A 26619-nucleotide genomic window follows, 5' to 3' on the forward strand; every position below is an offset into this window, starting at 1 on the left:
GAGCTAGGGGTGATAAAGACCTGAACAGACATTAGAAAAGAGAGGCACAGAGAAGATGAACCAGAAGCAGTAGTAGCACAAAAGTGCTACAGATGCTGAACAAAAAGCTTCTCTGAAGCTCAGCTGCAGAGGTGTTTACACTTGAAAATAGGTGCTGTATATTTAATAAAGAGTTTAAGGTCTCATTTAGCATCAAAATGCTCCACTGACATGGCAGTCTTTCTGTTACTGCTTGAACCTGCACAGTGTCACAAGTGTATGAACATATAAAGTGACACTGGCTACTTTTCAAAATGTAGCCTTTACAGCACCCTTAGCCTGCAGGACACGCTCACTGCTTGCCAAGACAGTCACGAAGGAGGAGTAGATGGGGAAGGAACTAAAGTAAAGGACATTTTAAAGTGCACAAGAATATTGAGTGTTGCCATACTGGGAGATTGTTTTTCCCTTTTAAATAATTTTACTGATTTTCTTAAGATATTGCAGTCTTTCTTTACATATTTATTTATTTTACATGTATGAGTATTCTTTTGTTGTCTTTAAAATTTTTTTTAATATTAGTTACAGTTTGTTAACTTTGTATCCCTGCTGTATCCCCCTCCCTCATTCCCTTCCAATCCCACCCTCCCTCCTTCATCTCTTCCCTGCCCCTTTCAAAGTCCACCGATAAGGGAGGACCTCCTCCCCTTTCATCTGACCCTGATTTATCAGGTATCTTCTTCAGGACTGGCTGCAAAGTATGAGTACTCTTAACTGCTTTTATCTGATGCCCAGAAGAGGGCATCAGAGCCTAGTATAGATGATTGTGAATCACTATGTGGTTGCTGGGAATTGAACTCAGGACCTCTGGAAGAGCAGACAATGCTCTTAACCACTGAGCAATCTCTCCAGCCCCTGATATTTCAGTCTTTTAAAATACTAAGTCAAATGTAGCTTATTGTAGTCTTAATGTATATATGAACTGTCCTACATTATAAATAAACAGCAGATTTTAAATATTGTAGGGCTACAAAATTTTAGCAAAACTTTAAGACAAGTACTTGGCTTTTTTCAGTGGCAATTTACTAATGATTTTGTCATTTCATCAGGTCCTTTCCCATGCACTTCGATGAGAAATCCATGTTTGCAGGTGACAAAAAGGGGGCCAAGTCATTAAAGGTAATTGAGGGTAGTGTGGAAGCCATTTGTTTTGTTTTCATCTTAATTCATCCTAACTTTCCAGTTGTCTAACCAACATTTTCATGTTAGTCTGATTAGATTTTGCTATAAACTGGGATCATTGGTTATTGATTGAATACCTATGACATAGAATGGCATTAAGAAGTTACTTACAACTGGATCTTTGCTAGGATCAACATTCTGAGTAGGTTTTACATTAGTTACTTTTTCTGTTGCTGTGAAAAAATACCCTGACAAACTATATTTAAGAAGCTATTCGGTGTCAGCAACAGCTTAATTTTTACAAGTCAAGGCTTCACACTGTTAACCTTCCAGCCCTTCATTCAAATGTTTCCCCAGTAAAGTGTGTTGAAATAATGTGCAGCATAAATCTTGATGTCTCTATTAATGCCCACTGTTTTAATATACTATGTTGTGCTAGAGGAATTCAGATCTTTTTACTACTGAAAAACACTTTAATCACTTGTAGACTTTAAAATTTTGTTTTATATATGTAATTCAACCAAATGAGCTTAATTTAAAAAGTCTAATTCAGATATTTTCTGCATAACAGGAGGAATTCCGGTTACATTTCAAGAACATCTCCCGCATCATGGACTGTGTTGGGTGTGATAAATGCAGATTGTGGGGAAAATTGCAGGTGTGTGTGGTGTTGTTCCTTTTCAAACTGTTTTCTGCTTACTTCAGTTTTATCAAGATATCTTTGTTGATCACTGAATTGGTGTTTGGAAACAGGCAGATCCAAGTGTGGCTTTTCTGTATTATTATTGAAAGATAAACTCTGCTTCTAAACTATGCTGCAGATCCGTGAGCAAAGACATTTTTGTACTCTGTGTCTTTGCACCGTCCTAGGTTCATGTCTATGTTGGTTACAGATAGAGAATTTTATTTAGAAAAAGTAAAATATGTAAATACTAAGCATGACATTTTGGACATGGTTTGTTTCAGTGGTGAAAAGCTGCTGAGCACAAAATGCAAAAGTTCTGCAGGGCAGGTCAGGGAACAGAGGATTGTTTAACTTTTACCTCTTTTTTTTTCTTTTCCTTTTTATTGTTGTTTTTGAGATAGGGTTTCTCTATGTGGCTTTGGCTGTCCTGGAGCTTTTTTTTTTAAGTTATTTATTTATTCACTTTATATCCTGACTGAAAACCCCTGTCTCCTCTTCTCCTGGTCCCACCCTCCTGTCCTCTTCCCCGTTTGCCCCCACTCCTTCTCAGAACAGGGGAGCTCCCTTACCCCCATATCAACACACCCCAGCACATCAAGTCTTATCAGGATTGATCCCATTCTCTTCCACTGAGGCCAGGCAAGGCAGCCTGCTAGGGGGAAGTGATATAATAGCAGGCAACAAAGTCCATGCCAGAACCCCAACTGCACATCCTCACCCCACCCCGTTTCATTTTCTAGGGGACCCCCAGGAAGACCAAGCTGCCCATAAGTCACATACAAATATAGAGGGGCCTAGGTCCAGACTGTGCATGCTCTTTGGTTGGTGCTTTAGTCTCTCTAAGTCCCCTCGGGCCTAGGTTAGTTGACTGTTGGTTCTTGTGGAGTTCCTGTCCCCTCTGAGTCCTTCTATTCTTCCCCCCACACTTCCAGCAAGGCTTAAGCTCTAACCCATGTTTGGCTATAAGTCTCAGCATCTGTTTCAACCAGCTGCTGGCTACAGCCTCTCAGAGGGCTGTCCTACAACTTCCTTTATAGACCAGGCTGGCCTGAGATCCATCTGCCTCCTGAGTGCTGGGATTAAAGGCAGATTAAATTAAAGAGCTGCCACACAGCTCTCTTATTTTCTTATGAAGATGATAATTACCGAAAACCAAAAAGTAAATTTAATTATTTTTGTTTGGATAGTTGTTTTGTTTTGGTTTTTTTTTTTGAGATAGGGTCTTACTTTGTACTCAAGGCATCAACAAATTTGTAGTCTTTCTGCACCAGCTGGGATTACACAGTACTGGTGAGATAGAATTATTTTAAAGGCAGCTGTGATGAAATAAAAATTTTCTTTTCCTCAGTGCTGAGAAATTAGTATAGGATCACTTTTGCAGTACTCTTGGAACTGTGAATTGCTAAGGGCTATAAATGTAGCAATTGTGTTTAATGAGCCTGAGCTGTAGAGCTGGGGTAAAGCAGGGTTTGATTCCCCCAGTACTACAAAAAAAAAAAAAAAAAAAATAGTGCTTTTAAGATTGCAAGTCAAATATTGTGGTTCTAATGATAAAAACAGGCATTGGAAATGCCTGCAATGGAAATGTGTTCAGCAAGTATCAGGTTGATCAAGTTTTCCTGAGAAGGGTTGTGTTTGTGTGTGTGTGTGTGTGTGAGAGAGAGAGAGAGGGAGGGAGAGAGAGAGAGAGAGAGAGAGAGAGAGAGAGAGAGCACACTGTTAGGGAGTAGACATTGCTTCATGCATAGTCCAGTACTGTGTTGTAAAGCTCAGTTCATAGGATTTTAAAAAGAGATTAACTTTGTTTTTATTTAGGGGTATGTGTGTGCCCATAGAGGCCAGCAGAGGGTGTCAGATCCCTGGAGCTGGGACTGCAGGTGGCTATGAGCAATGGATGAAGGGCAGCAAGCATTTCTTGCTGCTATCTCTCCAGCTCCCTCATGGTTTTCAGTGTCTTCACTGAGTACTTCATAGTAGCTACTGTGCAAGGTTAATTGTAAATATATGAATATTTCCTTCAGACTCAGGGTTTAGGAACAGCCTTGAAGATACTATTCTCTGAAAAAGAAATCCAAAAACTTCCGGAGAACAGTCCATCTAAAGGCTTCCAGCTCACTCGGCAGGAAATAGTTGCTCTTTTAAACGCTTTTGGAAGGTAAGCTGAGACCTGATTTCCCTGCAGGTTTCCGTATTCTGCAAAGATTGTCTTTTTCCCCAGTGTATGCTTTGATTTGGTTTGTGACAAAAAGTTAAGATGCCAGATGTTATGGCACACACTCATAACCCCAGCATTGAGAAGCTGAGGCAGGCAGATCATGAGTTCAAGGTCAACCTGGCCTATGTAGTAAGACCCTGTCTCAAACAAACACCTTAAATTCATTGCTCAGTGTGTCCTCCAGGCTGACAGCCAAGTTCTCTGTCAGTCCCAGGAAGAACTGATAGTTTCCAGTTCTGTACTTTTCAGTTTGCTTTCTCCATTTCCTGAGGGAAATAGTCTCCTAATAATCATTTCTTTGGCTGGCTACCACCTGTTGTAGTATAGTAGTAGGATGAGGAACACATGATTACGAAGGTAATCAAAGACATGACACCCTTCTGCTCTGTATTGCCTAAGCTGAAGAGTCATCCTCTCCCACACACCACTACCTCATTCTTTCATATATATATATATATATATATATATATATATATATATATATGTATATGTGTGTGTGTGTGTATTCATGTATGTGTATATTTGTGTGTGTGTGTGTATATATATATATATATATGTACATATATATAAGAAATGGTTTTAAACATAACTTGAATTTGCCTATAGAGATATACACAGTGTTGGGGATATAAAACAGAAGGGAAAGAGTCATACAAAACAATGTGTTGTGTTGTTAACAGTAGGGAAAAATACATCAAATCATGGTGGAAAGTTTATTTTTAAAATGGGACCAAATGACAGAGATTAATGTGTTTGGCGAATATGATGTTAAGTTCAAAGGAGACCAACCACTCAAAGATAACTTAGCTTTGTCCCAGCCTAATGTCAAAGCCTTCACCATTTCCTGTGTGCTTATGTTTATGTAGGTGGGGCTATGCTCTAGTGCAAGCTGAGCTATCCTTCTTCAGCCCCTAGTGCTCGTTGTAGCTGTGGAGTGCTGTGCCCAGCTCTTTCCTGTAGTTAAAGGTGTCTGTGATAACTGAGACACCAACCACAACGTAGACAGAGTGCTGATTGTGTTGTTTTATTTCAGGAAACATTAAATCTACATATTTTTGAGGCCTGGAGAAAAATAAGATAGAAGAACCTAGGTGAAATGTAAATTATTTGGAATGAAACGGAAATGAGAAAGATCTTAAATAACATTTTAAGCACCAACAAAATTGAAAAAGGAAAAATTAAGTTGACCATTTAATCAAAATGTCATTGGCTCTCAGATACGTTCCTTTCTAGCTTCAACCTTATATCCAGAGCCTGTTCTCCCTCCAGGCGTGCTGGCCAGGAAGCCAATTTTGGAGTCCTGGGATTTTGACCTGCCATTTGCCAGCAATACAGCAGATATAGCGCCCCTCTTAGAACCCACCTACTAGCTGGGGATCCTGAAAAAATATTTGATTTGATCCTAATTTTACCTGAAATATAAGAGCAATGTTCTAGCCACCTTTTGTTGTTGCATTCTTTAGGTTTATTGAGTATGGACACTTGAAGGGCTCAGATCATTGCCTGGAACCTCCTAAGCTCTCAATAAACAGAAACTCCTCAAATATTGGGGTAAAGAAAAAAAAAAGCAGTTAGCAGGGTACATTGTATCACCAGTCTGTAGAAGAGAAATACTGGATTGTGTTATGTATAAAACCCTGAGTTTTATACATAAGGAAAAATGAACTTGTAGGTTTTTCATTTCTTCCTTTCCCAGAGTTTTACTTCTGGGTTTGAGCTTTTTATTCATTGAGCCACTAATCACTTACACAATGCCATAAATTATAAATAGGCACTGGGAGTGACTGTGTAGGAGACACCAAGTATTTGTGAGCCATTCATGGCACTGTTTCCATCGCTCATCTACAGTCTTTTTGTTGTTGTTATTGTTTTATTTTTCAAGACAGGGTTTCTCTGTGTAGCCCTGGCTGTCCTGAAACTCACTTTGTACACCAGGCTGGCCCTGAACTCAGATCTGTCTGCCTCTTAAGTGCTGGGATTAAAGTCATGCACGACCACACCTGGCTCTCATTTATGGTCTTGATGAAAACATGAGTTGTTTTGTTTGTTTGTTTGTTTGTTTTTCCCTTCTGAGCAAGCTGAACTAAGGCTCTATGATCTCTCAGTTTTAATAGGAGTTACAGCATTTCTATTTCAAATGGAATTCAGTGTTCAGTATTTGGTTCTTTTAGATTTTTGCTTCTAGGTTATATAGCTCAAGGAACCAGTATTGGCTATTTGAAATGTATGCACATCACTTCATGTCAGCTGTATGCATAATATGCACCTGTTCTCCTCCTGCAGGCTTTCTACAAGCATAACAGAATTACAGAACTTTAAAGCGTTATTGCAGAACAGGAGGTAATGAAGACTTTTCTATGTCTCCATAGACATAACGAACTGTGTGAAGCCTTTTAGCCTTGGACACTGAGCAGACAGACTAAGTGTCTAAGACTTGAAGAATTCTGAACTCTTAAAGAATAAGTTCAAATGTCCACTTGAATATTTATGATCCTTAATAGATATCAATTAGAGCTATTTATAAATGAAGTATATACTTTAAAATTGTAAGTTATACTATCCCATGTTTGTTCCACATTGGTCTTGTTTGTATTGTATTACCCTTCATTTCTAGTTGTCAAATTTTAAAAGACTGTGTCTATCCTGAGAAGACTATTCAGTCTGTTATAGAAAAAGAACTAGGGAACCAGTGCTGCCTAGGGCTGGTCTCAGTGACAGAAATTCGTCAATGGTGTAGTTAGTGTTTTAGCCTTGCCTAACATTGTATGCCATCTTCCGTAACACAGGGCTGTCACTATAATGAATAGGCCTTTCAGTGACGAGTGAGAGAGGTTCTGGATATCTCCCAGGACTTCGACCATTTTAAGACGTTTAGTTGCTGTTGCTGCTTTGGTTTTGGCCTAAAGGGACCTGCCTTGGTGAAGGTGGGTAAGTGCCCTCCCATGCTCACTTGGCCTGTGTACCCCAGGCTGGCTCAAGAGTGTCCTCTACCTAAAGCCTACAGCTCCCCTTCTGACTTTTCTCTTTGTTCCTCTTCTAATTATAGACATTTTCATTTATTTTATGAAAAGCCCTATTTATTTAATGGATTTTTTTTTCTTCACAAAATTTGAAAGGGATCCTATGGGTTTATAATGCTAATTGCATTATGCACAAATTTTGCTGTGTTAAAGTAAGCATTTTAAATATTTGATTTTGAACACAATCTATGCAATCCTCTACCTCTTTGTGTGATTCTGCCTGGTGAGATGCTTCAGCATGAGTGTCGCTTCCTCCCTCCTCTCCATCTTCAGTTCATCCCAGATCAGCCATCCTTGGTGTGACATAAGACAGTGGAGGACTTGAAGGCCCTAGACTGTCCTTTTCTAAACCTGTAAAGTCTTTTCAATATTTTAAATCTTGGTTCTTTTAAAGGTGGCAGTGGATAATGGGATTACTTAAAAGGTTTTTATCTGTGTGGCAGTAATGTGAGTCCAAAGTCTCACATCTCCTTAGATTCCGTCTTTCTGAAGTAAACAGTAAGTGCTCTTAAACCCACATCTTATCTGCCAAAGTCTGAACTGTGCCCCTGTGACTTCATGGTGTGTGCCAGATTATTTAGTTGGTTCATTCCCATTCATGCCTAATCTTCCCCTGTGGAGGTGTGATGGGGGACTGAGGCCTCATTAGTTATTTCTGCTCCTAATTCCTAATCTTTAGAAACTTAATGTTGAGAGTGGTGAATTTTGTAGGTTATTTTTTAAAGATGTCTTGCAATTTTCCTTTTTCTTTGCTTTTAATTTTTTTAAAGAGTCAAGTATTACCACATAATGGGAGGAGGCCACTGTAAGATAAAAAGTCCACAAAGTGAATGCCAGTGACCTTGCTGGTACAGCAGTAAGTTCTGCAGCCCACTTAGAATGTAAGGAAATGTGAAAAATTTGCACTTTGTTTAGTTTTATTTTAAATGCAGTTTGTTTTGGAAATGTCATTTACCACCACTGCAGTTAAATACTATTGTTTAAACTATTTGCTTGAGGGAAAAAAAAAATCCTCATTTCCACTTGCAAGCTTAGGACATACAGCAGCATAGAGTGTGTTCTAGGAAGCTGAAAGAAATGGTTAAGTTACAATGTCCTCAAGGTTGTAATGAATTTCTTCAGTAAGGGAAGTATTCTGATTTTGGTGTTTGTTATATTAACTTTTACATCCTTTTGCATGGCCAACATTGCCATGACATCTAAGGACTGTGGAGACTGTAAGCACTGTTTAGTGACCCTGGCGGTGAGTCTATCCTTAAAAAGCTGTCTGCCAGTTCTGTCACATGTGCTTAAAAATCTAGCACTCGACATCCAAACTGACAGAAATGACTGTACCTGGTGCCATGATCGTGAAGAGGAAGTATTTTCCCTTGGTGGCCTGTTTGTTTTCCTGTGGCATCTGTGTTAGACAGACAGATGTTACACACTAAAATGGTCAGTGCTCAGTGCTCCTCCTGTTTTGGATTATGTGGAGCATTAGCCAAAACAAGATTTTAGTTTTGAAACCTGACAAGTCAAATGTTGAGCCCCTGTATCGTGTGTATGAAATGCTGTGCCGTGTTTCTCAGCCCTGCCTAGGTGCCACTGTAGACAAGGAAGGACAACTGTGCTGGTCTTCCTCAGCATTGCCTTCAGCCGGACACCTGAAAACAGTTCACAGTAGGCCTCTCGCAGTTTGCAGACTGAAGTTCCCGCAGAAGCCATAGCTAGTCACCAAAAGGCTCAGAGCAGGTACCCGGTGTCATGGAAATTCCTTGGTACAAGCCAAGCACATAAATCCATATGTCCTTTAATTGAAATAACATCTGCAGATGCAGCTTTGAGTTTTCTGAGCAGAATTCCAAATAATTTGCTATTGTATCCACCAGAATCTAGACCATGAATTAAAATACATGTTTCTGCAATCTTCTGTTTCTTTGTTTTCCCCTCCTCCATACTGAGTGCTTCTTACAAGAATGTGATTATAACTTATGGATCAGGGATCTATATCTATATATATCTATATACATATACATATATACACACACATACACATATATATATAACTACTGGATCTGCATGGTCTGAGGGGTGCTCTTCTTGCAGTCATGACGGCAGACGTTGGCTCTGTGCTGAGGGTTCGGCATGCAACAGCTTATCACTAGCACACTAGTGCTAAGTACAGTTGTTTCCTAAAGCATGAACACAGATGACACTCAGGCACATAACTCATGGTTGTGAGGCCTGATCATGCCACCAGAATCCATGATTCCAGAGCCTCTGCTGCTAGTGTGGGCTGTTGTGTCATTTTTTTTTAATGTTGGTCTATTAACATTTTATCAAAATGTAGGAATTCTGTGATTTCTATTGAGTCATAGGCTTTAAAAAATGCTTCTTTTATTTAACTTTCTGAACAGTTGATACATTCACATAGTTAAAAAACACAGTATATACTAAAAATACAATGTCTTCCCGGCTTCCCATAGTGTGCACACATACCTTCTGCCCCTGGCTTTTTTTATCTCCATTCATACCTCTTTTTTTTTCCCCCAGTATGCCATATGTACAAATATAAAGCCTCATTTCTCTGTGTCTTTACTTGGAATAACATCACATACACACCATCTGCTTTTATCACCTAATATTTCAGTGGCCACATATCACCAGATAACTTTTTCACTTTTGTGGGTACTTGGAATTTTTAATATGGCTATGCCATTATTTAGTTAAGCAGTACCATTCTTGAGCATTTGGGTTGTTTCTAGACCTTGTCCACATATCATATCACATATGTATACATACATCTCTAAGTATTCAAAAGTGAAAGACTACACACACACTTGTAGTTTTGAAAGGCACTGACTTAGATTCTGCCCTCCAGAGCAGCTAGTTCACATCACATACCACCTGTGCTTGCTCACCCACAACCTCACCATCATAGAAGGTGTCCAAATGCTGGGCTTGGACATTCTGAGAGAATATAAGTTTAAAATGTTCATTTTTAACCTAAATATATAAAATTAACAACTCTTAATGAGGAGTCCCCTGAATTTGTTCCATGTTCTTTGTGCACTTTTTTACTGCATGGTATTTGGAACTTCACCTGTTTAGGGTGTAATCCTTCAAGTGTGACTGGCTGCATAGTCTTCCAGTTTGTTACCTGGCTTTGTCCTGACAGTTTTCTGTGCTGTTTTCCGGTCTGATTTCTTATACCAGTTCTTGGCTGGTTTCTGTATCAGCTTGTAGACTGTCTTCCTCACTCAGACCAAAACAGTAAACCACCGGCTTTTTTTTTTTTTTTCCTTCTGAAGGATTGATGGTTTTACATTTTCATTTCTAAATTCTGATCCCTTGAAACAGATCCTAGTACAAAATACACGTTAAGAAACACACCCAATTTTCCCTAGCAGGTGACCTGCTTGTGCCTGAACAGTCCATCTTCTCTATGACTAGTTTGAGTCTACACGTAGATAGGACAGATCTATGACATTTTTATGGGCTTAGCCCTTTATCTAGGTTCTGTTCCCATTTCTTCAGTCCATCTTCTATATGGAATAGTAGAGATTGTTTTAATAATATTTAATGTTAGTCTTCGGTCCTCTCTTGTGATGATGCAATATTACAAAAATATATCTTCCCAAGAGACTGGACCGGACTGGACCTTTTAATGCCCCTCACAGGCAGTTAGTGCCCTCTGAGGTCACTTATGACCTCCTATCCTACCGTATACTCAGCTAGTTAACCCACCTTTAAGAGAACAATGCTAACAGTCACCTTTACTTGTCCTTGGAGTTCCCAGTGCACAGCTGTAATCTGAAGTTATGTATTCTTCATGTCCCTGATCCAGAGTAATGCATGGGTACCATTTGCTGAAAATACAGAAGTTGAAAGCAACCTTCTAAAATGAATATCCACCATAAATGTTGAACATAATATTTGAATATTGATTGATAAACAGTAGTGTTTGAAATACCATTATCTGGGTCAGTTGGGGTCTGTGACTTACTTAATCCTTTGTGAATCTCTGTTAAAGATTTCTGTTATCAGCCAGGTACAGTGGTGCACAACTGTAATCCCAGCACTGAGGAAGGCAGAGGCAGGATCTCTGTGAGTCTGAGGCCAGTCTGGTCTACAAAGCGAGTCCAGGACAGCCAAAGCTACACAGAGAAACCTTGCCTTGAAAAACAGAAGAAAAAAAAAATTCTCTTATCACTCATTCATTCCCCATGGGATGCTTTTTGTGCTGCTCAATAAAGAGCAAAGCCCTTTGGGATGGATGAACACACAGGGATAGATTTACATGACAGCCTCAGGTAGGCACAGATTCTGACTCATGTAACAGATTCAGAGGGCAAGAACAGAAGACACAGGGAATATGAAATAGAAATTCAGATCTGGGCTCACCCTTGGTTAAATGACATCAATGGAAAGTGCTTTGATTTCTTTTCCTTAATGTGACACCAACACATAATGGGTAATTTGGAGTTTACTATTAATGCGTTCAAATTGACCACACATTCTCATTCTTTCCCCTGCACCTTTTGTTTTTTTCCTAGATACTGTTTATGATATCACATGAACTTTGAAAAAAATCCATACAGCATGACAGAACTCTGTCAGGCTGTTTTGTGAGTCCCTCCCTCCCTCCCTTTCATTACTTTCAGGGTCTCATGTGTCTCAGGCTGGCCTCAAACTCCTTGGATAGCCAAGGATGATCTTGAATTCTGATTTTCCTTGTGTCCACTTTTCATGGGATCACAGGTGTAAGCTATCATGCTGTGCTAGGGTTTGGACCCAGGGCCTTCTACAAATGGACAAGCACTCAGACCACAGCTACATCTTTAGATGTGAAGGTACTTTTAACCTCTTGATGTTTTTAGTTTTCTATCTCAATTTCACACAGCTTAATGACCCTTTAGGCTTTCTTTTTAACTCCCTGGGGTAATTTTGAGTACTCTTCCTAAATGGGGCATTTCATAGAGGTATTTATTGCAGAGCACCTATGAAGTCAGAGTTCATCTTGTAAGACAAAGTCTCCAAGAATGATTTTGGGCTTATCTTCATATAAAAAAAAATCCCACTCCATTTATTTGTCCAATAGTTTCATGTCTGCTAAAGCCACACAGCAGCCCTGGGAAGGTACTGTTTATCTGAATGCATGCACTCTTTCTATGCTTTAGTTAGGGTCTTGTAGGAAGACCATGACTGGGGAGTGAATAGTGGAGTCAGAATCATGGGTAGCAGTTATATGACAAGAGTTGGTAGAAAGGGAAGAATTTTAAGGCTCATATGAGCTGAAGAAAGTGGATCTCTGAATTCCAGTTCTGACTAGGTTAAAGTTTGGGGACATACAATCTACTTAGATTATAGAAAATCTTTATTTGAGGGGTGAACCAGATAATGCTTAGGGGGAAAAGAAGCCATTAGCAAGGTATCTGAATCAGAAAATGGAGCAGGGCCATATCAAGGTTTGGAGAAGGCAGGTATGGATGCCTGCAAGCATTTGGATTCAAGGATCACAATCCTGGATTGCATGAGTCTATAATGAACACAGTATTTATTCAGGGCAAGGATGAGGCCAAGGTGTAGGAAGTCAAAACTTTGGGACATAAGAATGGTCAAAACAGGTATTGGGTATTTTGTTCCTTTGGGAAAGAGGACCTGAAAGGAAATTAATCTATGACTCTCTTTGTATGGTCTCAGATCCAAACTCATGACAACTGCCCAGTACAACAGAGACACCCAGGAGACACTAATTCCAATGCCTGTCTTGACAATCCCATTTAAAAAGTAGTCTCACTTTGTCTTATGTAGTCTTTGAGCCTGCTCCTTTTTAATTGTTCCCCCACCTGGACCCATCAGAGATGTGAATAGCTCATGCATACTGGATAAAGTGAAACTGCACTTCGATGCTTCTGCACCAGTCTGTTCTTAAAGCAGGATCCTTTTTCTGAAACAGTTGGCTTAACTTGTAAATTTTGATAAATTATTTGTAACCTGGTAGTAGAACACACAGCAGAGGCTGGAATGTGTGTAGCTTAGTGGCAGACAGAGCACTTGCTTAACAAGTTTAAGGCCTGCATTTGATCTCCACTGTGCAAGTACACATGCATGTGTGGACAATGTTCTAGTGATACACACTACGTCGATCCAGATGAGATTTTCACAGTGCTCCTGAAGCACCCACTAATTCTTCTTTTGCTCTTTATAGGGGTCTAGTGTTGGCTTAACACTATGGTCTACAGAAGCAGTTGAAATTCCCAAGGAGGAATTTGGGAGGTGCCAGGGTTTACCTGATTTATGCAGATGAACACGTGACCAGAACAGATGCTATGAGTGTGTCCGACACAGTCAAGGCAGAGTTGGCAAGAGCAAGCAATATAGCTCAGTGGTAGAGCACTAGTTGTGTATGTTTAAGGCATCCTTGCTATAGCCACCGAAAAACCAAATGTGACTGGGACATGTGCTGTAATAACCTCCAGTTCACAACTCATACCCCAGCTGTCTAAAGGAATAGGTGCCAATCAATCATAGATATGAGCATGATAACCTGGCCAGAATTCTTAGCTAAGCAAGCAAATGACTCTTCCAGCAGTTAAAACCATGTGTGTCTTGTTCTTGCTATAGCAGCCCTCAGTGCTGGTACCACACTGTCATTTTCAGTGAGATGAACTTGTTCATCTCAGAGTACTGCTACAGCCCAGGCTAGTGCTGGGATTATAAGCATAATACCATGCTTGGCCCTGTGCACTTCAATCTTTAAAATTGCCAGGTTTTAAATTCATGATGCTGTTAACATGAACACTCCTTTCCCTATGTTTAACACATTAGGAACAGTTAGCTTTGTTAGCAGAGGAGGTAAGGGAGAGGGCTCAAAGGCAAGTTAGACCTCCTTCCTTGCCTGTGATCCACAGCCATCACATTTACATTCCAATGTGTTGACAACATTTAAGAGTTATAGTCTTACTTTAAAAAAAAAAAAAGTGAGATTCAGCCAGGTGTGGTGGTGCACACCTTTAATCCCAGCACTCAGGGAGGCAGAGGCAGAGGCAGGAGATTGCTGTGAGTTCCAGGCCAGCCTCATCTACAATGGGAGGCCAGGAAATCCAAGGCTACATACACAGAGAAACCCTGTCTCGAAAACAAAGATAAATAAAAGATTCCATAGGCATATCATTTTGTCCTTTCCAACAAAAAATAATAGCTGACATGAATGTTGAACTATTATAAAAGTGGGTCGTAGCTTGTTGGTTGATGCTGGGTATGTCTTCCTACAGTCACAAACTGTAAAGTGTGCATGTGCTACAAAATGAGTGCAGACAGAATGGTCTTAATGATGCTGTGCTTTTCAGAAAGCCCTGTACTTAGCTACTGATGGATAACAAACCTGCTGTGGACAAGGACACAGGTGCTGTGGGCACTGGCTTCAACAGCCGAATCGTTGGAAGTATAGGTGACAGATACACTGTCTTATACACTGCTGCTGTCAACTACCGATTTAGGCTATTTGTGCAGGCTTTGCTTCAGTGAGGAATTCACCAGGGCAAATAACTATTGTACATGGTTTGCAAGCCAGATGCTTGTCACACTCAAAAGCAAAGATGGGTGAGGGGCTGTGCACTGTCTTCAACTTTGTGCTCTCTATAGTAAAACCCAGTCACGACCCATTTGAAACTTGGGATCCCAAGTTTTAATGCATCAAAACAGGAGAAAGTGGCCTTGACCCTGTTAAGTTAAAGCCCAAGATGGGCTTTTCCAAAACTCTAGAGCAGCAAAACTCTAGTAAAGTGGGCTGTAGGCTGTATGAGTGAGACTGACTGTGGCTCTGGTGACCTCTGGGACCAGATGATGCATTCTGTGAGAAGCCAAAGCATCCAGCTTCCAGGAGGGCCATTTTGGTTCCAGAGCACACCCAGGGAAGCCCCAAGACACCCATCGGGAACACTGTCTGGAACCCCCTCTGGCTGAGACGGGGGTCCCACTGCCATAGCAGAGCCACTGTTTAAAACACACAGCTTTCCATCGCTTGAGCACTATTTAAAATAACAGGCACTGAGCACCATGTCAGTCTCACACAAATTACAGGCATGTTTCACAGAAAAGCTGTCAAGAGCCCACAGCCCTTTAGAGCTTGAGGGCCAGAAAACTTTACTCTTAACACTTAGTGGGGATTTCTTGGTTTGTCTTTGATTATAGAAAGCACTGGCTGAGTCAGGGAAGGCGCAGTCCTGCCATCCTACTGAGGTAGTGAGTATTCAGTCACACCAGGCTGAAGAAAACTCTACAAAACGGCTACACACACAGCAGAGGAGGTTTAATAGTGTCGGCAACTACATCTTGACAGTATCCACTTATTACCAGAGTGCTTATAGTAGTGCTCTCGGATGAAGAAGCACCCAACTTTGGGCAAAGTTTAAGAGGAGCTGCTACTGCTGAGCCAGTTACATACAGACCATGGCACTCTGCCTCCTCTTAACTTTCAACACTGGAGTGGCAGTGGCCCTCACAATCAGAGTGACCTTCAGAGGTAAGGCTTTTCGAAACTTGTCCAAAAGCTTTAAACTATTAGACCACGTATTCTATACGTTTTAAAGTGAATTATGCATGAAAGTCTGTGCAAACTACAACATACATTACAGTAACAATCATGGGAAAACCTAGTATACTTTAGCATTAGTATTTAAGTTATATAAAATACATCTTTATAAAAGTACAGAATCTCTTTTAAAAGTTTAAATTATACCCACTGAAATAGCCAGGCTCTCTGCTAGTACTAAAGTAAGGATTTATCACTCTAAATTATTGCTTAGTCCTATGGAGCCATGAGAAAGCTACAGCAAAAAATAAAGTTCTGTGTCATAAGGAAAAGTGCCCTAAAAACTCAGCTGTCATCCAGTCTGTCTGGCTGAAGGTTTTCAACAGAGGACTCTTCCATAGGACTGTGTCAAGCTGCTGCTACCCTTGACTTGCTTTGTCTGGATCCAAAGTAGAGTCTTGCAGCAAAGTTCCTGCTTGTGCCAGGAAGCTGTTAGTTTGCTGTCCCCAGTCATAGTAGTCCGGAGCAAAACTTTAAACAAACAAACAAAACCAGTTTAGTGGCTTAACACAGTGTGTTATATATAAGTGGCATGTGTACTTTAGCAATAGACTTGGGTTTTTCAGGCTGGTGTCTGGAAGCCCATTTCCCACCAAACAGCTAGTCACACTGCTGGCAGCCTGCATTCAAGTCTACCAAACCCTGCAGAGCTCAGAAGTTTGCAACTACTAGAACCTAAAACTAGCCACTGTGGAGAACACAGTTTCGGCAAAAAATTGTCTTACAGTTCAGTGGCCATGTGTTTTGGATAGAGAATTTCTGTGTCTGAAGTTTCCTCATCTGTGGAACAGGAGTGGCATTAGCAACTTCCTTGTTAGGCTGTAGTCAGGGTTGAGTGAACAACAAAAGTCCTCAAGAGCAACATCTGAGATACCGTTTGAACTCGACACTTTTCATTTTCCTCTATCACAGAAGGGTCTTGTCTTGCTCTGCACAGGCTGAGTATTCCCTCTCTACTCTTGGCAACTTCTGGCAAGTCATGGTTAGGGATGCTCGGGTGGGGTCCCAGGGTGAAACAGTGGGGTGCTAGCTGAGAGAACAGTTTGGGAAGAGGTGAAGCTCAGACTCTCGGAGGATGGCTTTGACCCTGAGAAAGCTTTGTATGTTGGCTTGCTTCCAGAATCTGTACGTGACCTCTGCTGCTCTGCGCTTTCCCCTGCTACCTTATTTTCTTATCTGATCAGGGCTCTCCTCCCTCCCCACTGAGACAGCACACACACAGCCCAAACCAATGAGCTTTCTGAGCGCCAGGCAGATCCAGGTGCACAGGGAGAGGAGGAACATTGGGCAGCTAGGGCTGCTCCTGGCCCTGGCTAGGAGGGCTTCCCTTCCTCCTCTTCCTCGCTGTTATCCAGACTCTGGGTCTAGCTGAAGGCACCAGGTACAGCTTGTTTACTATCTTGAGCACGCACACACACACCCCCCCCATTGTGAATGCTACTGTGTGTAAATACCCACCCTAAAAGAGACTGAGCCCAGGTTGCAAGTGGATTTTCAAGAAAGGAGGCAGTTCCCATGTACTCTGGCACTGAGGTATGCACCAGGGCCAGCCACATTGCTTACCTAGGAAAGGGATTCCCACAGATCTTGAACCATGAGAACTCAATTATACCGACCTCACAGGACTGTAGCAAACAATGAGTGAGATGACACTTGTGATCTTAGTCAATAAGTACTTAAGAATGACAAATTTCAAATACTGGTTCTTATAATACATTCGCTCTAGTGATTATTGTTCATGTATTCTCTGGCTTTAGAAGAGGATCCGAGATGTCTGCCCGGATGTCCCAGGTCACGTTCCACTGAGTGACTGGAGCAGCAAATGCTCTGGCTCTCTCTGGGTAGGCTCGGAGAAGTCCTATAAGTGAAGGTTGATTTCTTTAAAACCAGCACAGCTACTAAGCATGGGATCCTGACTGGGGAGACCGGGGTAGGGAATCTTGTCTAGATCTCTTCTTTGCTGTTTATACCTTGCTGTTTCCCCACGGTGAACCTGACCCTACAGGAGTAGGAGTAGTCTTCCAGTTCAAGCTGTTCCAGTGGCCCAGGCGCAGGATCTTACCTTCCCTGAAGTCCCTGAGGGGCAATGTTCCAGGCAAGATCGTCATCACTGTCATATCTTCGGGGGTTGTCAAAGAAATAGGACCTGGGACTGAATCCATGGCTGGGGACCATCCCAGGGTTGGTCTAGAAGAAGACATTATCAGCTTAGCACCCATGCTAGTCTCAACCTTAAAAGCCAAAGATGACCTTGAATTTTTGATTTTCCTCCCTCTACCTCTTAGGTGCTGAGGATTGAATCTAAGGTTTCCTGCATGCTAGGCAAGCACTCCACCAATTGAGCTATACCTTCAGTCCCAAAGTACAGCATGAAGGAGGAAGGGCTGCTCTCTCCTTGAGGATCTATAGGCAGTTTTTGTTGTTGTTTTGTTTTTTGTTTTTATTTAGGTGGGAGTTTTGGGTTGTTTTTGTTTTGTTTTGTTTTCTTGGCTTTTAGAGAGGGTTTCTCTGTGTAGCCTTGGCTGTCCTGGACTCACTCTGTAGACTAGGCTGGCCTTGAACTCACAGAGTCCTCCCTGCCTCTGCCTCCCTAAGTGCTAGGATTAAAGGCATGTGCCACCATGCCCAGCAATAGGCAATTTTTTTTTCTTAAAGAAACTGACCATAGGAAGAGCATTGACTAGTTGGTGATCAGTAAGAGGGAGACAGGGTAATTGGGAGGGAGGATAAATAAAAATATGGTTATATAAACATCACAGTGAAACCCATTAGGTATATACCGCTAATAATGCTAATAACGCCATAGCTCATACTTCCAGTGATGAATTACTGCTTTAATTCCTCACCGATATGTCCACATAGCCAGGTACAGTCATTCCTGCTTATACCCCCAGCACCTGGGAGGTCGAGTAAGAGGTTTTTACCTCGAGGTTAGCCCTTGCCCAACAGCAGGATTGTCTCAAAAGAGTAAGTTCCCCAGACTAAAGCAGACTGTCCATGTGGAGACACACCAGGCTCTCGGGAGCTTCTTACCTCAGGATCCTCCCTCTATCCTTTCATACTTTTGGCCCAAACTGAATTCCCAAAAAACTGCAAATGTACATTGCTGGAGTCCATCCTGCAGGGAAGGCTTAGCTAGGCCGTGCTTCATCTCCCATCTCACCCTGGTCTGTTTCCTGTGCCTGGCTCAGCGGTGACCACCCAGAGATGAGTAGAAAAAAGAGCAAGCTGTTGTTACCTGGGTATGAAACAGGAGCTGTGCCCTCCTCACTGCTCACACTGGCCGAAAATCTACTCCCCACCCTCCCAAGTATATATGTCTCAGGAAGGCACCCTGGCTTGTGAGGCACAGCAAGGCTTCTGGGCATCCTGAGCCTGACTTGCTTGGTTTTCTTTTCTATAGTGTTGGTTAAGCAGAATGTGGCCAAACAGGAGTGGGTGGCTTCAGCATGGTCACCATGATGCCACTCCACTGCTCTCAAACTCCCTGATGAGCTCTTGTCACTCTGGGGATAAAGTGAGTCTGTTTTCCCTTTTTTGTTTAACTGTTATTTTCAGACTCATTATGTAGCCAAGGATGACTGAACCTCTGATCCACTTACTTCTATCCCCGCCCCCTCCCCCCCAGTGCTACGATTACATGCCTGGTTTTATGTGATACTGAGGGCCAAGCCCAGGACTTCATGCATGTTAGGCAAGCACTCTACCAAATGCCTTATCTCCAGCCCTCTACTCTCTGCTAAAAGAGCAGTGTATGTGCTGAGAGGACAGTGAACACTGTGTTACATTAAGAATCACCAAGCCCCAGCCCATGAGATGTACCTTGACTTTCATTTCTTTTGTAAAATAAAGATAAACCCCCAAACACATGCTCACTTTAAGAGAGCATTACAGGAAAAAGAGATTCTATTGAAAGAGTCATGGATGACCTACCCTACCATGGGATGCAAGAAGCTTCACTGAAAAACTAGGAGGAAAATCCAAGTTTCAGGAGGATTAAGGATGCCAGCAAACAGACAGGGGTACTTACAAGGTCCTTCGTGGGATTTCTGACTCTGAAGAAATAGACCACCAAGGTGGTGGGTAAGAGCTCCCACACGAAAAGCACCACACCAAAAACTATGTAGCCGGCATCGCCCAGCTGGCTCTTCAGATCTGCCTGTTGCAGAGGAGGGAAAATGAAGTCATGAAACCTCAGGCAACCAGTATTGGAGGACACACAGCAGAGAACACTCCTAGACACAGTGAATCATTCCCCCTAAAGCCTGCACTGTGAAACTGGGTTGCAGTGGTGGGCCAGGCCCCAGCTGAAGTACTGTAGAAACCATTTAGGATGATTATGACTGGCTAGTCGTTTACTTTTGGAGTTCAAGGGATAAATCCAGAGCCCACACTCCAGCCCTGACTCCTCCTAAAGGAGGGAGCTTGTCACATTCTCCACACGTGAGTGGAGAACAGCTTGTCCAGGCAAAGTCCTCTGAGCAAGGGAAAGCCCAAGAGGATGGCTCTGGGGGCTTCAGTGAAGGGAAGGTCCCAGAGTAGAGAAGAGCTGGATGTGGCAGCTTCTCAGCCTGTTACTGGGAAGAAAACACTGAGCCACAGCCTGGTCCTTAAGCCTTCTCCAGTACATCATGCTGAAAGCAGTGACCAAATGCTCCTCCCCAGGGTGATGGTATTCATGTCTCCTGCTTCTAGATTACCACAGCCCAGCCTCACGCCATCTCCCTTTCATCAAGAAGGTACAGGCCCTTGAAGCTGCTAAACATGGTTTTAAGTTCTTAATTGAAATAAAGTTGGAAGTAACTTGTTAAAAGCAGATCTGTTGTGTGATGGAACTTCAGTTTGGAAACATGAAGAGGTCACGCGGGCAGCAGTGATGGTTTGAACTTGTATGTACCAGTGCTACTGAAAGCCTTGTGTATGATGAACACCTCTATAATTGGCCACCACTTAAGGTCTAGAAATCTCAATCTGGTTTTCCTCAAATGGCACACATACCAAAGCATCCTTGCCCAGCTTTCTCCGGATGCACCTGTGGGGTTGCCCAGGGGTTGCTAGCCATGGTTTCATTTTTCAAGGGATAACGTGTATGTAGCCATTGTGGATTTAGACCACTGATGTCATTTTATTTTTATCTCACTACCTTAAATCAGCTCCCATTGTGAGCACTGGTAGGATTTTATAGCTGGACTTGCACATATTTGCTGGTTTTTCCATATAACACTAAGGAATGTTTGCAAAGCAATCCAATAGAGTCCTATTCAAAGGGTTCATTTCCCACTGCACTGGCTTATCTATGTTTATACATCATTGGGGCATCCAATCCCACAGGGCAGGGGAAGATGTCTGTTTGCTTTTGTATACCTGGCACTATACAGCAGAAACAGAGTTTGGCCTTCCTGTGGACACTCACTGCATCCTACTAAGCTGGTCTCCACTGAGGCAGCATCTCACCACATCCCACTGATCTGGTGCCTGTGCAGGCAGAACCTTGCCCAGTCCCCACTGACCTGGTCCCTGGACACCACTTTGTCATGCCCCCACTGACCTGGTCTGATACATTGTACCAGTCATAATCAAAGGAGTGGACATTCCTGATCTGAGAAAACGACAAAATGAACAGGTTGTAGCAGGCCCGAGAGGTGTAGAGCAAGATGACGGTGACACCAGTGGCAGTCACCTGACACACCGAAGAGCCCTGGAAGACAAAGCCAACAGGAATGGACCATTGCTGGTGTACCCACTGCGGGCATACCAGCCCCTCCCTCCCCTGGTGTGTGCATCTGTGTCTCTCTGCCTCTCTCTACCCGAGCTTGCTGGTCCTCCTGCCTCCTCTGCTGAGCACCAGAATTTTAAGTACATGCTTTTGCACTGGTTTCCAGAGGACCCAGGTACCTTATGTTTGTATTTTATTGACTAAGGCCCTAAGGCCTTGATCTTAACAGGCAGAATGTCAAAAAGCTCATCAGATCTCTGAAGTCCCATTGTTCAGTAACAAGATCCCGGCTGATGGGCACAGCAGACAAGGATGCAGCCTTGTTCAGGTCTAGATCCTCCTAAGCTAGAAGCATAGAAGTCCTGCTTGGCCTCTGGGTAAGGTCACTTGAGTATCTGTGACTTTTCCCTATTTATGAAGCTGTATCAGTGTCTGCAATCACTTAAAGGGCCCCCAGTTGAGAGCACTGGCTGCTCTTCCAAAGGTTCTAAGTTCAATTCCCACAACCACATGGTGGCTCACAACCATCTATAATGAGATCTGGTGCCCTCATCTGGCATGCAGGTGTACATGCAGGCAGAACACTATACATAATAAATCATAAAAAAAAAATATTTTTAAGGTCCCCTGGTAGTTAACAGACTAAAGAAAAGCAGAGCTGACTTGCATCCTGCACTGGGGAGTCATTACCTAAATCAAAGCGTCATTCATTTCATCACAGGGGTCAGCCAAGTGTATCTGGCAATCAATGACTTAACTCTTCCATCTAAAAACTGCAGTTTTACTTTTCAAAATTTTTGCACAATTCATAAGATAATGAACTTTATGGCAAAAATCAAGTGTAAAACTCATCGAGATTTCCAAGTGAAAGAACTGGCCCAGCTGATGTGTAGGATTTTCACCTGAATCACAGTGGGCCTTGTAAGGGCTAAAGGCAGAGATTTTCACCCACTGATCACTTCTAAAGACACAGCGTGGTGGGAGCCCAGCTGCCCTGAAGTTTTCAGGCCACAGGCATACTAAGACCGGAAGAGTCCCGGAGGAGGGTGTGTGTCTGAATACAGATCTGTCACAGGGCACAGAGGCGCTGTATTCGGAAGCACAGACACTGGAGAAATCACTTAATCTCCTCACAATTGGCAGGGCCCAAGAAGTGAAGGGTAAGGATGGAGGTGGTGCGAGTGAGGGGGCCAGTTCCCCTGGTTGTCCAGGGCCCAACGCTGCTCTCTACACAGCCACCACCCACCCCCATTCGCCAGGTTTCCAGGGCTTCGGTTGGGAATCTGTAAAGGAGATTCACGGGCCTGGCTGACCAGAAGCATTTTGGTAGCACAGAGTACCTGCATATTTGCCCTTCTCATAGCCCTGGGGATAAGATAGCATCGAGGTCAGGCTGTGGGACAGTGGTGGATAAGAGGCAAGGGCTGCCTCCTTGCCTGAGTCTGACTCCATCTTGGAGCAAGAGCCGGGAACATGCCCTCAGCCAGAGAGAAGCTGATGAGGGCACAGGCTAAATCTGAGTCGCCACAGAGGCACAGCAGGTGGTGGTAAGGCCATGAACTCTGGTCCTTGGCAGCCCACATTCACATCAACTGTGTACTTGTGAGCACTGACCTGGGACACGCTTCTTGAACTCTGCTTCGGATTCCTTACCCATTAAGTGCGGCTATGACACTACTCCCACTGACATTAGCTCACGCACTAAAAATGCTCAAGTCAGGCCTGGAGGTGTAAGCCCAGCTATAAGAGTGGGGGCTGAAGGAGGAGGGTCGCAAGTCCAGCCTGGGTGACAGCGAGTTCAAGGGCAGCCCAGGCAACTTACAAAGACCTTGTCTCCAAATAAGAATTTTTAAAATGTGTAACTCAGTGGTGGATGATTGCCTAGGGCATGGGGGGGGGCTGGGTTTGCTCTCCAGCACCACAAAAATTAAATAGTTGTAGTTCTAAGCCAGACTAAGTTTTTCCAGAGACACTACACACCCTAGCATATGCTTAGCCATCTAGAAACAGAAGTTCACACAAAGTTCAGTGAGCCACAGAGTGAGCAAGGTTTGTTGTAACCCGTGTGCAAACCAGGAGAAAGCCATTTTCAAAATAAGGAACCTTGACCACATTCCCACCATACCTTTGACTCCAGGTAGATGTTGGCCAGGGACATCTTGGAGATTTTGTAGAGGCAAATGGAGAGAGAGATGGCACACAGCACAAAGAGTGTGTCATTGATGGCCACTCTCACGGAGACGATAACCTTCCTTTCCCAGTTTCCTGTCTTCACCAGCACAGCACAGGTCAGATTCACCAACAGGAAAACAAGGCTGATGAAAAGCGAGGCCAGGTAGAGAGGTAACCTGGGGGGAAGACAAGAGACACACTTCAGGATCTGTTATTCATCTTAGCCACACATTCTTGGTCAGTCTAGAAAGAAGCTGTTTGGGCTAACTGCTGAAGCAGAGGCAGGAGCATGGCTCTTGGTGGTCGACAGGCTCAGGTCATTACAAAAATGACCACTGTCAGGAACCCCTTGCCTGAGGGTCTTTTATACTGTCCCACTTCTAAGAGGTAGCAAGAACTTGCTTCAGGGTTGTGCCTATTGGCTGGCTTGCCTGAGCATCCTATCCCAATTGCCTGTGCACAGGCACGAAAACATGCTTGGACTCAGCTCCAGGCAGCATACAGAGCCTCTCTCTACCCCATCACCCTCAACGTGGGTGAGGGGACACAACACAGTCTCTGCACTTCATTCCATCTTCTAACAATAAAACTCCCTGATGCCTGCCTCACAAGGCTGTTTCTGAAGACAGCTCTGTCCTCCCTGCTCCCTGTATCCTTTTCCCAGACTCAATCGGCCAAGAGCCAAAAAAACTGCACTGCATCTGTGCTGAGCACATGCAGGCGTCTCCTGACATTATTCCCCAAACACCCATTTTCCTAACATTCACACTTAAATATCTAACCTAGAGATGAGTTATACACTATAGGGAAGATGAGTGTAGGCCACATGTCAATGCCATATTCTATAAGGGACTTGAGCATCCAGAGTTTATTTCTGGGTCACAGGATCTATCCTGCACAAATGCTAGTGATCAGCTGTACATGTTTAGCATGATCTTTTGTATAATGTGTTCTGCCTTCTCCCCACTCCACTAACTATAGAGAGTCTTCCCCGTGAGTTGCCACAGGGGCTGGAGACCTGGCTCCGCAGCAGTTAAGAGCACTGGCTGCTCTTCCAGAGGACCTGGGTTCAATATGGCAGCTCACATGCCTGTAACTCCAGTCCCAGGGGATCCAATGTCTTCTGACCTCTTCTGGAACCCAGCACACATGAGGTGCACATACACGCCTAAAATGATGAAAGGTTTAAAAAACAAAAACTCTGTCACAGCTGGGGCTGGGAACACAGCTAAGTGCCAGAGCACTTGCCTACAGAGGCCTGGACCTGAGCTCTAACACTACAAGGAAAACCACAGTACAAATCTACCACATTGACTAAAAAATGCTAAGAGGATAAAAATTGCCTTAAAATTTATTTTTCTTTCCTAGTGCTAAGGGTTAAACCAAGGGCACTGCACACCCTCAGTGAATGTTCTAACACCAAACCACAGGCCCCAAGCCCTGAGCTGTTTATATCACTGGCCATTTCATCTTACAGTTTTTAGAGCTCCACATGTACAAGAGACCCGCACATAGGAGATGCAGGCTCCTCAGACTTGCTGACACAAAAGGCATCAGCTTCACCACGGTCCCCTCACAGCTCCCCACATGATGTTCTTTCCTGGCAGACCCATGTGGTAGACATGCAATAAGGGGTAAAATTGTGTGGCTCAAAAATGGACTGCTGTGAGGGCTTTGCATAAGTTTTGGTCCAAACCCCCAGGACCCACATAAAGTAGGCATGGATGTACACACGTGTAACCCCAGTGATGGGGGTGGGAGTGATAGATGGGAGTTGTTGGCTGCCAGTCTAGTTCCAGATTCAGTGAGAGACCACCTCAGAGGAATAAGGACAGGGATAGAACTGGACACGCAATGGCAATGTCCTCCTCTGGCCTCTGAGCGCACAACTGGATACTTACACAGACAGACACACACATGAAAATAGGTAATCTCAGTATCGGAAACCGTGATCCCATGAGGGCTTTTTCTCTCTGGCTCCCAGTACCGCCTGTAACTCAGCTCAGCAAGCTGCTACAGAGGCTTGCTGACTCGGACCCTTCCGTACCTGCAGACACAACACTCCCTGGTCTTCTTGTCCCTGCTTTCCTGGATTCCTTACACTTAAACTCCACAGATTTCTCACAGCTTGCAACCAAAGGGATGAGGAATCAACTCACGCCTGCAAGGTCCAAAGTCTGAGGCCTGGATGCGCCCACACCACAGCAGGTGGGGGTTCCTTGCCGCCACTGTGCATGTTTTGAGATGGAGGGAGATGGCTGGGATGTAGCTCGGCTGCTAGAGTACTTGCAGAGCATGTGTGAGGCTCTTGGTTTCATTCCCAGGGCTGTAGAAGCTGGGAATGGTGGTGCATGCCTGTCATCCCAGCACTTAAGATGTGGAAGCAGAAGAGGATCAGAAGTTCACGGTCGTCTTCAGTAACATAATGAGTTGGAGGCCAGTGTGGAATACATGAAACCTCACCTAAGAAGGACTCGAGCCCAAAGCCCTGCTTGACACACCTGAACCTGGCTCCCAAAAAAACTCTATTATTAACATCCTCTTGTTGGCGATAACTTGCCATGGACAAAGGACATCTTTCCAAGTGAACAGAGGGAACTGTGGACTCCCCCTGCAAACCCCTGAACCCAGAGCTACTTGTACTTCTGGCCCATCTGATGAAAAGAAGAAGCCACACAGGCCAGCCAGGTCTAATGACAAAGACCTCAAAGAGAGAGAACGCTCCCAGAGTGATGAGGTCCCAGCAGACCGGAAGGAGTATGAATTAAGACACTGGCACTGGGGGACAGTTGAGATGGAGAAGGGATAGGACATGGAACTTAGGACTACACAGGCTGAGCAGCCAAACCATCACCTGACCACATCCAGGTTTTAGAAAGGATGTATGAAGGTACAGCATTGGGTCAGGAGCGAGTGCAGTCTGTGCCTTCCTAGGGCTCTACAGGAACGGTGAAGGTGATGGCTTGGCTCTGGACGCAGGCCTGTTAGGGAGGTAGTGGGACCAGAACCCAGAAGTAGAGCCCCTAGGACTCTGTAAAGTCTGGGTCTCAATCAGGTCGCTCTAAATCCACCACA

The 26619-nt window shown here is 43.5% G+C and overlaps 2 protein-coding genes across 4 annotated transcripts in view; one reads left to right on the forward strand and one right to left on the reverse strand.

The window, feature by feature from the left end:
• Positions 1-26619, forward strand: part of Ero1b (endoplasmic reticulum oxidoreductase 1 beta) — a 67090-nt gene that overhangs the window by 35881 nt on the left and 4590 nt on the right. Inside the window, exons 13-16 of the mRNA XM_021655372.2 lie at positions 1089-1158; positions 1733-1819; positions 3868-4001; positions 6345-6401. Coding sequence (XP_021511047.2) covers positions 1089-1158; positions 1733-1819; positions 3868-4001; positions 6345-6401 — 348 coding nt within the window. The remainder of the gene's footprint in view (positions 1-1088; positions 1159-1732; positions 1820-3867; positions 4002-6344; positions 6402-26619) is intronic.
• The window catches only part of Gpr137b (G protein-coupled receptor 137B), a 38040-nt gene continuing 20856 nt past the window's right edge, over positions 9436-26619 (reverse strand). The window contains exons 3-8 of one of the 3 annotated variants that reach the window (XR_009587583.1): positions 23498-23720; positions 21205-21354; positions 19687-19815; positions 17719-17843; positions 17220-17514; positions 9436-16127 (exon numbers count right to left, since the gene is read on the reverse strand). Coding sequence is in view for 2 of the 3 variants with exons in the window: in XM_021655370.2 (XP_021511045.1) it covers positions 17379-17514; positions 17719-17843; positions 19687-19815; positions 21205-21354; positions 23498-23720 (763 nt within the window). In the remaining variant the exon portion in view is untranslated. Of the gene's footprint in view, positions 17515-17718; positions 17844-19686; positions 19816-21204; positions 21355-23497; positions 23721-26619 lie in introns of all 3 variants that reach the window. The other 2 variants (XM_021655371.2, XM_021655370.2) reach the window with 2 other exon arrangements.

Source organism: Meriones unguiculatus, chromosome 19 (assembly GCF_030254825.1).
Source record: "Meriones unguiculatus strain TT.TT164.6M chromosome 19, Bangor_MerUng_6.1, whole genome shotgun sequence".
In the NCBI taxonomy this organism is placed as follows: domain Eukaryota; kingdom Metazoa; phylum Chordata; class Mammalia; order Rodentia; family Muridae; genus Meriones; species Meriones unguiculatus.